General features: G+C 37.8%; 1 protein-coding gene across 3 annotated transcripts in view; it reads left to right on the plus strand.

The window, feature by feature from the left end:
• Window positions 1-13,489, plus strand: part of LOC124615731 (trafficking protein particle complex subunit 8) — a 283,551-nt gene that overhangs the window by 227,402 nt on the left and 42,660 nt on the right. For all 3 annotated transcript variants that reach the window (XM_047143805.1, XM_047143803.1, XM_047143806.1), the window contains one exon: window positions 6,519-6,763. In XM_047143805.1, coding sequence (XP_046999761.1) covers window positions 6,519-6,763 — 245 coding nt within the window. The remainder of the gene's footprint in view (window positions 1-6,518; window positions 6,764-13,489) is intronic.

Below are 13,489 nucleotides of genomic sequence, written 5' to 3' on the forward strand. Positions count from 1 at the left end.
ATAGGTTGGGCAGACTAGTAAAACAGGACAGGCAATGAACTGTGAAGGGACTAGCATTAGACGTTAATGCTGAGCAGAGTACTACTGTGTCTGAACACACAATGTACCAAACACTCTTAATGATGGGCCTCCGCAGCCAACAACCCATGCATGTGCCAATGTTTACATCGTGACATTGGCAACCATGACTGAAATGGGCATGTGACAATCGGCACTGGAGTGTGGTGCAGTGGCAGTGTGTTGCATGATCTGATGAATCCCAATACCTTCTTCATCTTGCTGGTGTGAGGGAGTGAATCCATCATCTTCCAGAGGGAGCAGCTCTTTGACGCCTTTACTGTGAAACGAAGACAAGCTGGTGGCAGCTGCATTATGCTCAGGGGAACATTCACGTGGGCATCCATGGGTCCAGTGGAGCTTGTTTGAGGCATAATGATGGCCAAAGTGCATCATACATTGCTTGCAGACCATGTACGTCCCCATCATGACGATTGTTTCCATATGGCAGCAGCATTTTTCAACAAGTTAATGGGTCGCATCACAAGATGAGGAGTGTGATGGAGTGGTTTGAGGAACACAGTGACATGTTCCATTTGATGTGCTCTCCTCCCAACTTGCCGGATCTGAACCCGTTCGAACACATCAGGGATATGATTAAATGAGGTGTCAGAGCTTATCACCCCCTTCCTTTACGGGAATTGGATGACGTGTGCAGATGTGGTGCCAACTCCTTCCAGCAACCTACCAAGGCCTCATTGCTTCCACACCATGATGCGTCACCACTGTTGTCTGGGCCAAAGGTGGACATACCAGCTATTAGGCAGGTGCCCATAATGTTGTGGCTGATCAGTGTATAGTGTATAAATAATAGAACACAAGTTTTCTCCTCAGAGTAGCTGGCTCTGTAGTTTTTTCTGTTGCCCATGTCACACGTCAGAACTCACCATCATTGCTTGTAGCAGTGTTATGATCCAACAGTGAATTCATAAAAGCTTGCCAATTCTAAATCTTACTAACTGCAAAATTCATGCTGTAATGGACAAAATGATTTTCCTTTGCTGGATTGTGACATGCAATAAAACGTGTTTGCCTTATCACACAACCTGAGGATACATGAAAATCAAAGTAATGGCACTCCACACACTTTACCATTGAAGAAAATATTCAGTTTAACTTCATTCAGAATAAATATACAGTCTGCATAGGGATTCCACAACAGCCCTATTCTCCTTTTACACATTAAAGTAGAAGTACCCGTAATACACCAGACTCATTCTGAGTCATAATTCCGAACTTATAAATTTTCTCATTTTACCAAAACCTCGCATGCCCTTCCTTCACCTCCTTTCCATTAATATGCTTAGTGAGATGTTTCAGCAGCAGCATTGAAATTATATGCAGTGGAGTGAGAATCAAATCCCCATATTTAGGCTTTCCATTGTTTTTCCTAAAATATTTGATGTTAATGCTGAGATCTATCATTTGAAAAGGCTTCAGTTGATCTCGTGTCATATCCTTGCTTATATTCCATTAATAATGTTAATGACTTCATGGTCAGCAGAATGTTAAAACCTAATCTCCCTCCTTCCATTGGTCTTGGGTATTCATTACGTTATCTTTATTATTATTATTATTATTATTATTCTGTGAACAGGCCACCTAAGGACCAAATTCCAATTTCAGTTCTTCATTCTTTGTTCTTTCTTTTCTTCTAGCATGCTTTCATCTGTTCACTATGTTTCTTCTTTCTGTCTTCAGACCATTTTGAACTAATCTTGTTAGCTACCCTGCCTTGGAATCCTTCCATTTTCAATACTTTTTCCCGAAAGACTTCTCTTTTGTTTATAGCTTCTGATTTTATGTTGTTTCTTTCTAAATCTTATTTTACTTTGTTGATGTGGCTTGTTGGGACTTTTTACTTCACAAATATTTGAAAATCTTATTTATCTATCCACTGTCTTGCATTCAAAATAAATGTCCAAAAAACATGTTTTCTTTTTCTCATTATTTTCTACATTTCAGTATATTTCAGCATTACTTCATAGTTTTCAACCTCCTCCTGTGTTTTGTGGTTCTACTTAATATTTTCTTTTGTGGTCCTAATATTTTCCTTATAATTCACCTTTCTAGTATTTCTAATTTATCTAAATTTTAGTTTAATGCCAGACATTTGCTTGTATATAGGCATTCTGGCTTCACTACTGTGTTGTAATGCCTGGTTTTTGCATTTTTGGATAGACACTTTTTATTTTACAGCTCCTTGATGATACTATATGCTCTCCCAATTTTATTCAATCTTTCCTGTATGGGAGATTTTTCCAAAGCATTTTCTTGGATTATCTCCCCTAGATATTTGAATTTTTTTTACCCTCTTTATTTGGCCAGTATCTGTTTTTCAAGAGTTTTGGAGCATCCTTAATGTTTGTTACAAATTTTCTTTTTTTCTGCAGAAATTCTTAAGCCAGTTCTGCTGGGTGTTTTTTTTTTCAAAGAGATTCATTTGTGTTATAGCAGATGCCACATTTTTGGAAAGTATAGCAAAATCATCTGAAAATGCAAGACAGTTGATTTCATTCTTTTTGCTCCCTCTTCCTAACTTTATAGGCGAGGTGTTGAGTTCAATAAATTTTTCATTCCAAATTCTTATTGTTTTCTTTAATCCACTATTAAAAAGATTTGGAGATAGGCCATAACCTTGTCATTCACCTGTTTTTTATTTTGAAAGGCTGTGAAATTTTTCCCATAAATTTTACTTTACGGGCTGAATCTGTAAGTGTTTCAAGGATCAGTTTTGCCAGTTTAGACTTTACACCTAATTCTCGGATTATTTTATCTATAGTTTCTCTGTCAACAGAATCAAAATCCTGTGTTATTATTATTATTATTATTATTATTATTATTATTATTAGTAGTAGTAGTAGTAGTAGTAGTAGTAGTAGTAGTAGTATTACTGTCCTCATATCCTACTGAACAGATTTCTGATTTGCTTGAATAACTCACAGAAACAATTGTTCATAATCTCCAGCTTTATCCAGACATGCATAACATACTAGATATTTTGAAATCTGTACCTACTCCAGTCCTGCCTGACCTCCTTCCTTCCTATTTTGGATAATATTCAGAAATACCTCTTGTGTCCTTGTATACCGAATGCCTCAGACCTAACGTATAGGCTTTCTTTCTCAGCAGTGTATAGGTGATCTTTTCCAAGTTAAATATGTTTTAAGCAAATAGTAAGGGCAATGGAATGGTGAGGCTTACATTGCATGGAAGCTGCTGGAAAAGGAGGAACTGAAATCAGCTGCAGAATATCAAATGGAAACATGAGGACAAAATTACGACCATCGCAAAAAACTCTCACAACTGACTATTTTTGTCTAAAAAGTATTTCCGTGTTTTGCAAAGTTTTGGTGATATAATCAAAAACTCATCCTGGATAAGCATGTCCTGTCACTCAATTGAAGTGAGTAGGGACGTTGGTGCGGAATGTTGGGACAGTTCCTAGCTGTGTTTGACATATACTTGGAGCGGGATTTCATGCATTAATTCTCATGATGTTGTGAACTGTCCAGATATTACTGGCTTACTTATCTGGAGTATTTTTCCCCTCCTGGTGTCTTCTTTCTTCTTTTTGTGGACTTTGTCTCCTGTACAGTTTAGCTTGTGCTGGAAATGGAATTGCGCTTGTTCCAATAAGCTACTAACTAATAGAAGTCACTCTTTTAAGACATACATAGATTCTTTCAGCTCATACAATCTCAGAACGTCCTATACAATAATTGTGTGCCTTTATTGTTTGGCAATTATATCAAGAAATACAAATTGATAGATAGTTCAATGCAAACTTTGTATCGTACTTCAGAGCAGACTATCTTCTCTTTCTTTCATGATGTTGTCCATTTTCATGGTGTGTGCGATTCCAAGGAGCGCAGTATGTCTCTGAGGCAAGGGTACAGCTGCATAGAATAACTGCCAAACTAGCAGGTGCCTTAAAGCCTGACCAAACTGCCAGCATCACCCCCTCTTGCAGAAATACTGTCTCCAACTGGACTCAGTTACTTGCACAGATAACGCAAAATCTCCAGGCAGTATGTGTGTCGAAACTTACTAAACCAATTGATAAAAATTAACTACATGTTTGACAATCATTATTCATTGGTACTATAAACGTTCTGAAACACATCACTTCACTGTAGTGGTATGTTACACCTCATGGTGTAACTTGCATTTCCTTATTGCTAATGACTTTACTCATGCTTAACAACAGTCATCTCACTGGTACTTTTCTGTGGTGATCTTCATTTTTTTGTAATTCTTCAATGTTGCCTGAATTACCCACAAGAAGACTGAGTTTATGCAAACATTTGTCAAGATTATTCACACTGGTCACAACATGTGTTTTAATGATAGGAAGCAGTAACTACGCTAGTAGAGAGGTGCAACTGGCCCACAATCTACATCTGTATACATATTCCACAGGTGACCATATGGTGTTTTGCTCAGGATACCTTATATCACTGCTAGACATTCTCTTTCCTGTTGCACTCAATTGGAACGAGGAAAAAATGACACTGCACAAATGTACGTACAGTATTGTTACTAGAAATACTTTGGTGCCTAAGGATTAGTTTTAAATTTAGAATTTGTTCCAGACAAGCTCTGTTTGGTCTAAAACCTGTTTGTTGTTCACCAATTTTAGGTTCTAACTGTTCTTGGGCTCAATCAAAAAAAATGGCAGTAGAATTTTGTATGTGACCGGGAGAAGAAAGCAAGAGTCCTCAGCAATTATTAACATTGGTTTCACCCCCTTTTTTATGCAATGGATGAATTAGGCCAGTTTTCCAATCCTCAGATACTTTCTCAGTTTGCCAGATATGTCCTATTAGTTGAGTGACCTTTTTTATGGTATTAGTGCCAGCTGATTTTAGTAGTTCTGCAAGTGTACTGTCTTCTCCAGATGCTTTATTGTTTTTAAGTCTCTTAATTTGTTTAGTTATTTCTATTTTGTGCGGTTCTTTAGAGTTAGGGTTGGTGTTACTAGTTCGCTGTGGTTGGAAGTTATTTGCTGATTACAGTTTAATAGTTTTTCTAAATAATTAGTAAGTACCTTACAATTTTCCTGGTTGCTAAGAGCCAGACTGACATTTTCATCTTTGAAGCAAAGACTTTGAGGTTGGTAATCGGTTAGTTTTGCTTTGAATGTTTTATAAAAGTTTCTTGTATTGTTTGTTTGGAAGTCTTTTTCAGTTTCAAAAAGTTTGTAGTTTCGTTTAGTCTGTCAGATTAATTTAGATATTTCTTTACTTACTGTTTGAAAGGTGGTGTGCGTATTCAGCTTTGTTACTGTTCCAATTTTTGAATGCCTCATGCGTAGACTTAACTGCTGTTTCACAATCTGCATTCCACCAAGGGTGTTTTGTTTCTTTCAAAGTGGAATTAAATTTTGTGCTGTTCTGATGAACTTTTCTTTTAACTTTTTCTAATTATTGGACTGTTTTTTGTCAAGTTCGCTTGTTAGAGTTCAGGTTTTTTAGCAGTATCAAATTTTGGGATAACATTCAGTTTGATATATTATTTGAATTCTGGATTTGCAAATCTTGTAGCACTATAAAGAAGTATTATTTATTACAGATAAAATTTTATGTATGTAATTAATAATTTTTAACTTTCAATAGCAATCAATATAACATAATTTTCAACATTGCTGTAGATAAAAATCAACTGAACAGTAACTGCTTTTCTGTTAATTATAGATGACACTAATGTGAGCCCATTTTGTGTGTGTGTGTGTGTGTGTGTGTGTGTGTGTGTGTGTGTGTGTGTGTGGAATAAAGCAAATATTGTTTACAAATAATACACTAATGACACTCATTAGTGTAGTTTACAGACTGTGTATTTTGAGACGTTACACATCTGTAGCGCCTCTTCTTGTGATGAGATCTACAGAACATGCATAGATGAAGTCGCCCAACACTACAGCAACACTGGGCCGTTACCATGGTAACGTAAGCAAAAGCTCACGATGTAATTGGCCATCGTGGATGCGTTAAGCATGCATGCCAAGGCCGCATCAACTGTCAGAGCTCTTCTCCCATCATATGGAGTACACATTTCTTACTCGAAATACTGGATACAACCATCGTGTACTGAATCTACTTTTCTCTCTCTCTCTCTCTCTCTCTCTCTCTCTCTCTCTCTCTCTCTCTCTCTCTCTCTCTCTCTCTTGGATTTCTTTCTCGAGGGTATAAATATAAAATAATTTATGCAAATAGCTCTTCAAAATGTTCCCCATGCTGTGCATTGAGAAATTTATTTCAGACATACCATTCAGCATTGAATTGTTTGAATCCGTTGGCAGTCAGCATAACACAAGTCCAACCTTGTCTTTGTGTCATATTTACTCCTGGTGATACACAGTGATGTACTTACAATGCTGTGCTATATCATACCTAACTACTTTTGACTACATTTCATAAAAAATTTAAGTATAAGAAAAATCAACAATAATTCTGTTTCAGAGGAAAGAGCTGATCCATTTTCTGATCTTCCCATTGAAGACCATGTAGAGAATGTAACTTCTGCTAGGGAGAGCCCGTATGTGGACTTCTATAACAGACACAGGGCAAGAGTCATCTCCAGTTCAGGGGCAGATGAAACTGCAGAAGTCTCAAGGAATTCTGTTGCTAGTCAACTAGAGAATGATGATACTACCGGCATGGAGGAGGCTCTCAATATTAATGCAACCTTAATTCTCAGGTGGCAGGTAAATAGTTTTGTGTATATTTGGTTCATGAGATTGTCTGTGAAGTATATTCTGAGATGTCTAGCAGGTTTGCCTGGTTGAAGATCTCATTTTTATGCACAGCATTTCAGTGACCATATTACTCATTGAAACTGTGTATGTTAAAATGGAGTTTCCATCACAGCAGTGCACAAAAAATACCCGAAGTACAAAGACAATATTTATTGTTGACATGTGAACTTCTTGTAATTTACAATGCAGCTATCTGTCATTGTCCTCACTCCTCTGTCTTTCATCCATGGAAATGGAGGAAACTGTTGGAATAATAGTAGAAGATTTTAAAGCACTGACTTTTTTGAGACAGTTTTGAATCAGGGGAACTTCAGCAGATCACTTTCAGGGGGAGAGAGGAAAAATTAAAACAGTAGCTGTGGGAGAAATGCGATATGAGAGTTAATATAGAACTTTGCATACAGTATCTAATAAGTGCTGCTGTGTTTGATTTGTAGAAAATTCTGTTGTATTGAAATGTTATGATTTCCATCACCTCGAATTTCCTTTGTCTACTTCATCCCACTCTGCATAGCATGTTAATGGAAGGAAATGAACAATAATTTACCTTGGGATAATTAAGTGGAAATCGTTGTGCACTCTCAGTGTACAGTAATTTGTGTGAACTGTGATTGATTTATTCATATCATGGCATACATTTGCAATCCATTTGGTTTGCACAGAGGAGAAATACCAGAAATTTGCATTATAGTTAAAGCAATTTTGATGCTAGTAAACAATAACATAACTGTAAAATGATATTTTTATAAGATTAGATTAGATTAAATTTACTTTCATTCCAATTGATCCGTAGTGAACATAATGTAACTGGATAGATATTGTGTCTATTCACCAAGCAGCAGCAGGAGAGAATGCTTATAAAGGTATTGAAATATGCAAGCTGTATACGTATTTTCTCCTACTGCCGCATGTTGAGAAGGTTTTTTTATCCATCCCGTTACATTAGATTATCAAAAATTATTTTCATTCATATATTTTTATAAATGATTATGTTTACTTAACTGGATATGTGACCAGTTGTGTGCAACTCAGATTAATAATTCATCCTCTGAATAATAACATTTCAGTAGCAGTGCCTCATATAGCTTTCTTTTCAGTGGACCTAATTGTTCTCTTTCAATTTATTACAAATTTTTGTTTCCTTTACTGCAAAGCTAGGTATACGGTTTTACCCAGTGTGAAGCATCAAGTTTTTTTTGTTTCTTGTGTTTGTGTATGAACAAAAGATTTCTCTCGAATATGGAACCTTGTGAAAAATCCAGAGACATTATTTCTCAATTGGAATAATAATTTACCCCACTCTGTGTTTTCTGTTACAGAAATTGGATATAAGTCATTGTAGGTCACTGCTCCTAATGCAAAATTTGATGATTTTGTAAATAAGCAAGGCTTAGTTTACATAATCAAAAGCCTTGATGAGATCAAAGAAGTTTCCTGTGATCTTATTGTCCTTGTTTAATTATGTGCTTATTTCACCAACAAAACTGTTAACTGCATCTATAGTGTTTTTCGCTTGTTGATAACCAAACTGACTGTTTAGGATAATGGAATATATGCGATAAAGTTTTGGGTTTGATAACTGCAGCTACTTCAAATATTTTAGATGTGACTGAAATAACTGAGATAGGACAATAATGTCCCACAATATCTCTTGATCTCTTTATGAAAACTCGTTTAACTTTGGCATTCTTCAGTGCCTGTGGGAAGCAACCAGTTTCAAAACATTAATTACTTTAGCTGGTGGTGTGCAATTATGGTGCATGCTGTTTTAATAACTTTGGTGTGTATTCCATTCCAACCCAGAGAATTTTTGCTTTTTAATGCTAAATATTAATTTTCTGTGTCCTTTATGGAAATACTTTGAAATTTTGTAAGATGTTGAGAATTTTCATCAAGACCAAAATTTACTCACTTTGTTATGGTAATCTGTTCCATTGACAACAGATTGTGCTACATTAATAAATAATTCATTGAAGCACACTGTCATTTGAGTTGGATGGACTTCTGTTTCTTAGAGGTAATTTTTGAAATTTCTTCATTACAGGCATCAACATTTATTCAGATTTAATGACTGACCTCAAAGCCATAGCTTTATATTCTGGTTTAAAATTATCCAGATATTTGCTTTTCTGCTTTTGCCACTCTTTTAAATATAATTTTATATAGTCTCACATATTCAATGAAATCAGTATGTCTGTTATATTTTAGTTGTTTGTGCATCTGCCTTTTCCTTGCCCTAGAAATTTTCATGCCCTGTGTGATCCATTTTAATTTATTTGTCACTTTATTTCCTTGGCATGAAAATGTTTTATTGAAAACATTTAAGAGCCTTTTTGGCTCTTTTATCTTATTTCTAAACATTAACAATTATTCTGTGCCAGAGTTCCTTTTCAAGTTAGTTTTCATACCTTAAATGTTCCTGCCTAATCTTTAGAGACATGATTAGTGAAAACAGTATCGATACAGTTTACTGTGTGATAATTTTCTCTTCTTCCTTCTGCCCCACTAAATCAGTGCGTCTTAAAGCATATATCCTTTCACCTGTGACATGGGGATGGAATGAAAGGAGCTCTTTAATCAGGTGCATGCAACTGTGCAGAAGTTTACACACACTCTCTCAGCCAGTCTTGAATACTTTACACAACACAAGGGTAAAAGCAAGATGGGCAGTGAGTGAGTGAGTGAATGAGAGAGAGAGAGAGAGAGAGAGAGAGAGAGAGAGAGAGAGAGAGAGAGAGAGAGAGAGAGTCTTAAACAAGTATTCTGAATTTTAGTAACTGATTCAACACTTCTACTAAAATCATAATGAAACCAGAAGATATCCAGAAAAGGGAGTAAATTATTGGCCCCTGTTCTATAAAAAGATGGTATGTGTGAAACAGCACCAGAAGACATAACTTGTAGGCGAACTTAATAATGCTAAACACATCTTATTGAGAAATTCACCGATAATGTCAAATGATATGAAGAACAAATTGGACAGAGAACAATCAATACTTTCACAGAACATGTATGAAACTTGATTGATCAATTGTTTATTGCCACACAGCCCATTCCATAAAGTGCGGAGCACTTGGGCTGTAGAGATACTTAAACCCCACCTGTCATCAAGCGTGAGAGTACAGAATTTTGCATAGTTAGATTTGGGATCTTTCCCTATCAAACATCAGAAGCGTGAAGTTTTCTGTGCTGTTGTTGTGTTATACACTCCTGGAAATGGAAAAAAGAACACATTGACACCGGTGTGTCAGACCCACCATACTTGCTCCGGACACTGCGAGAGGGCTGTACAAGCAATGATCACACGCACGGCACAGCGGACACAGCAGGAACCGTGGTGTTGGCCGTCGAATGGCGCCAGCTGCGCAGCATTTGTGCACCGCCGCCGTCAGTGTCAGCCAGTTTGCCGTGGCATACGGAGCTCCATCGCAGTCTTTAACACTGGTAGCATGCCGCGACAGCGTGGACGTGAACCGTATGTGCAGTTGACGGACTTTGAGCGAGGGCGTATAGTGGGCATGCGGGAGGCCGGGTGGACGTACCGCCGAATTGCTCAACACGTGGGGCGTGAGGTCTCCACAGTACATCGATGTTGTCGCCAGTGGTCGGCGGAAGGTGCACGTGCCCGTCGACCTGGGACCGGACCGCAGCGATGCACGGATGCACGCCAAGACCATAGGATCCTACGCAGTGCCGTAGGGGACCGCACCGCCACTTCCCAGCAAATTAGGGACACTGTTGCTCCTGGGGTATCGGCGAGGACCATTCGCAACCGTCTCCATGAAGCTGGGCTACGGTCCCGCACACCGTTAGGCCGTCTTCCGCTCACGCCCCAACATCGTGCAGCCCGCCTCCAGTGGTGTCGCGACAGCGTGAATGGAGGGACGAATGGAGACGTGTCGTCTTCAGCGATGAGAGTCGCTTCTGCCTTGGTGCCAACGATGGTCGTATGCGTGTTTGGCGCCGTGCAGGTGAGCGCCACAATCAGGACTGCATACGGCCGAGGCACACAGGGCCAACACCCGGCATCATGGTGTGGGGAGCGATCTCCTACACTGGCCGTACACCACTGGTGATCGTCGAGGGGACACTGAATAGTCACGGTACATCCAAACCGTCATCGAACCCATCGTTCTACCATTCCTAGACCGGCAAGGGAACTTGCTGTTCCAACAGGACAATGCACGTCCGCATGTATCCCGTGCCACCCAACGTGCTCTAGAAGGTGTAAGTCAACTATCCTGGCCAGCAAGATCTCCGGATCTGTCCCCCATTGAGCATGTTTGGGACTGGATGAAGCGTCGTCTCACGCGGTCTGCACGTCCAGCACGAACGCTGGTCCAACTGAGGCGCCAGGTGGAAATGGCATGGCAAGCCATTCCACAGGACTACATCCAGCATCTCTACGATCGTCTCCATGGGAGAATAGCAGCCTGCATTGCTGCGAAAGGTGGATATACACTGTACTAGTGCCGACATTGTGCATGCTCTGTTGCCTGTGTCTATGTGCCTGTGGTTCTGTCAGTGTGATCATGTGATGTATCTGACCCCAGGAATGTGTCAATAAAGTTTCCCCTTCCTGGGACAATGAATTCACGGTGTTCTTATTTCAATTTCCAGGAGTGTATAAATGAGTAATCACACAGTTTATTAATAGTATTGTGACACATAAGTCTATATTTTGCCCTTAGTGTTGTGTGTTAGTACATATAGTTTGTTTGTATTGTAATATTATTGTAACAGAGGTTCTCCTTGGGAAACACGGTGCATTTGAAGTTAATCAGCGGACATCCTTTATATCTCAGCAAATATGCTTCAGAGCTCCCTACCCGACATGGATATCATAAGGAGCACCACAGAATAAGAGGTTGAAGACCATCAAGGAAGTATATTCACAAGAATGTGTATGGTATAACTTATACAACAAAGCTTAGAGTATGTTTAAGTATTGGAAATGATGTTAAACTATTCACATACACAGTATGTTGCACAAGTTCAGCTGATAAGTGCACATGGTTATTTAATACTGTGGATAATCATTTCAAATATATTGAAAAGAATAATAACAATGATGATGGTAACAACAACAACAACAACAGACATACTTAAATCAAGATACTGCAATTTTTACTATGATTTCACCACCAGTTATCCCTCTCACATGGCAATCCTGTAGTGTAACATGAATGTGGAACAGTAATAGTTTGATTTGACAGTTAAAATAGAAGATGAAAATAATTATAAAGAATTTGCAGGAGAATTGATGGATCAAGAATTAATTACATTTTTTCTGTCACATAAACTGTCACATTATGGCCCTGAAGTGTAGTATGAACCTGGAATGAAAAAAGATCGAACTGGGTGCTACAATTGAAGATGAAAATAACAAAGAAGAATTTGACTCTGAGAAGTTATTACACTTTCACAAAGGGCCAGAAACCCTGTTACAAGTTTATCAAAACAGAAGATTATATCATTACATGTGTAAAACAATTAATAAATACAAATGATGTCATTATGTGTGTGAGTGTCTTAGCACATTGACTGAGGATGGAAACTATACAATAGAAGAAACCAAAGACTTTGCAACATCTGAAGTGGAAAATACAACCAGATTGTGGACTTCCTCTTCCATGCAATGATTCAAGATTTAAATTGACATTAATATTGGAAAAATAAGCAAGAAAAAGATTATGCAGTTAGACACTGTCAAATGACATCCAATAGTATTCAACAGTTATAAAGAAATTATAAGTAACATAATTATACATTGTTATTTATAAGATTTTACGAATACATTGGATGTAAAAAAACAATAAAGATGATTTGCAGGCATTTCATGTTCTTCTAACTTAAGTTGAATCGGTGAAATTTTTTTTTTTTTTTTTTTTGAAGAAGCACTAGAAGAGTATGCAGTAGCTGCACACTATCAAGTTTAACCATTATTGCAAATCTGTTGTCCATAACAAATTATTTGAACAAAACACAATCAGCCAGTACTGTTGGCAGTCATCACAGCATCTACACGACTAGCAGTCAACAACCAACATCGGTATCCAGCGGCAGTCTGACAGGGCAGACGGCGTGCAGAGACATGAGCAATATATGCAGTTGGTGCTCCAAGCAGAGGAGATTTGACAACACGTAAAGATGGCAGGGGCTGACATCAGATGCAATTGGCACTTCCCAGTGGGGTCCACTAATTAAAATCTGGTGGGCTCTGTATTTAATGGATTAAATGTTGTAAAGTGGGTACTCAGGTGCAGTGATTGTCAGGTCATCAACTGAAATGTTTAGAGGACTATGCAATTGTGAAGTCAGTTTATCAAACACATTTCAGTGTAAAAATAAAACTAGTTGAGGGAATGTAATTTTTTGCCAAAAGTTAAAAGAAAGAGAGAACTAAATATTTTCTATTAATTACTTTACATTAACTTTTTTTTATTTTTACTTACTAGTTCTTAGAAAATTGACAGTGGCTCTCATAAAGAAAAATATTAATTTTGAAATAAAAATGCAAGTGACTGCACAATAATGAACAGATTTAATTCAGGTACTTTCACAGCATTCAACAGATTTAACACTGTTACTTTCTCAGCAGTCAACAGACATGAATGAGAGAATATTATCAAATAGATAACAAATTTACTCAAATAGAAAACAGATTTTGAAAAG

This window comes from Schistocerca americana, chromosome 5 (genome assembly GCF_021461395.2).
Source record: "Schistocerca americana isolate TAMUIC-IGC-003095 chromosome 5, iqSchAmer2.1, whole genome shotgun sequence".
Taxonomy (NCBI): Eukaryota; Metazoa; Arthropoda; class Insecta; order Orthoptera; family Acrididae; genus Schistocerca; species Schistocerca americana.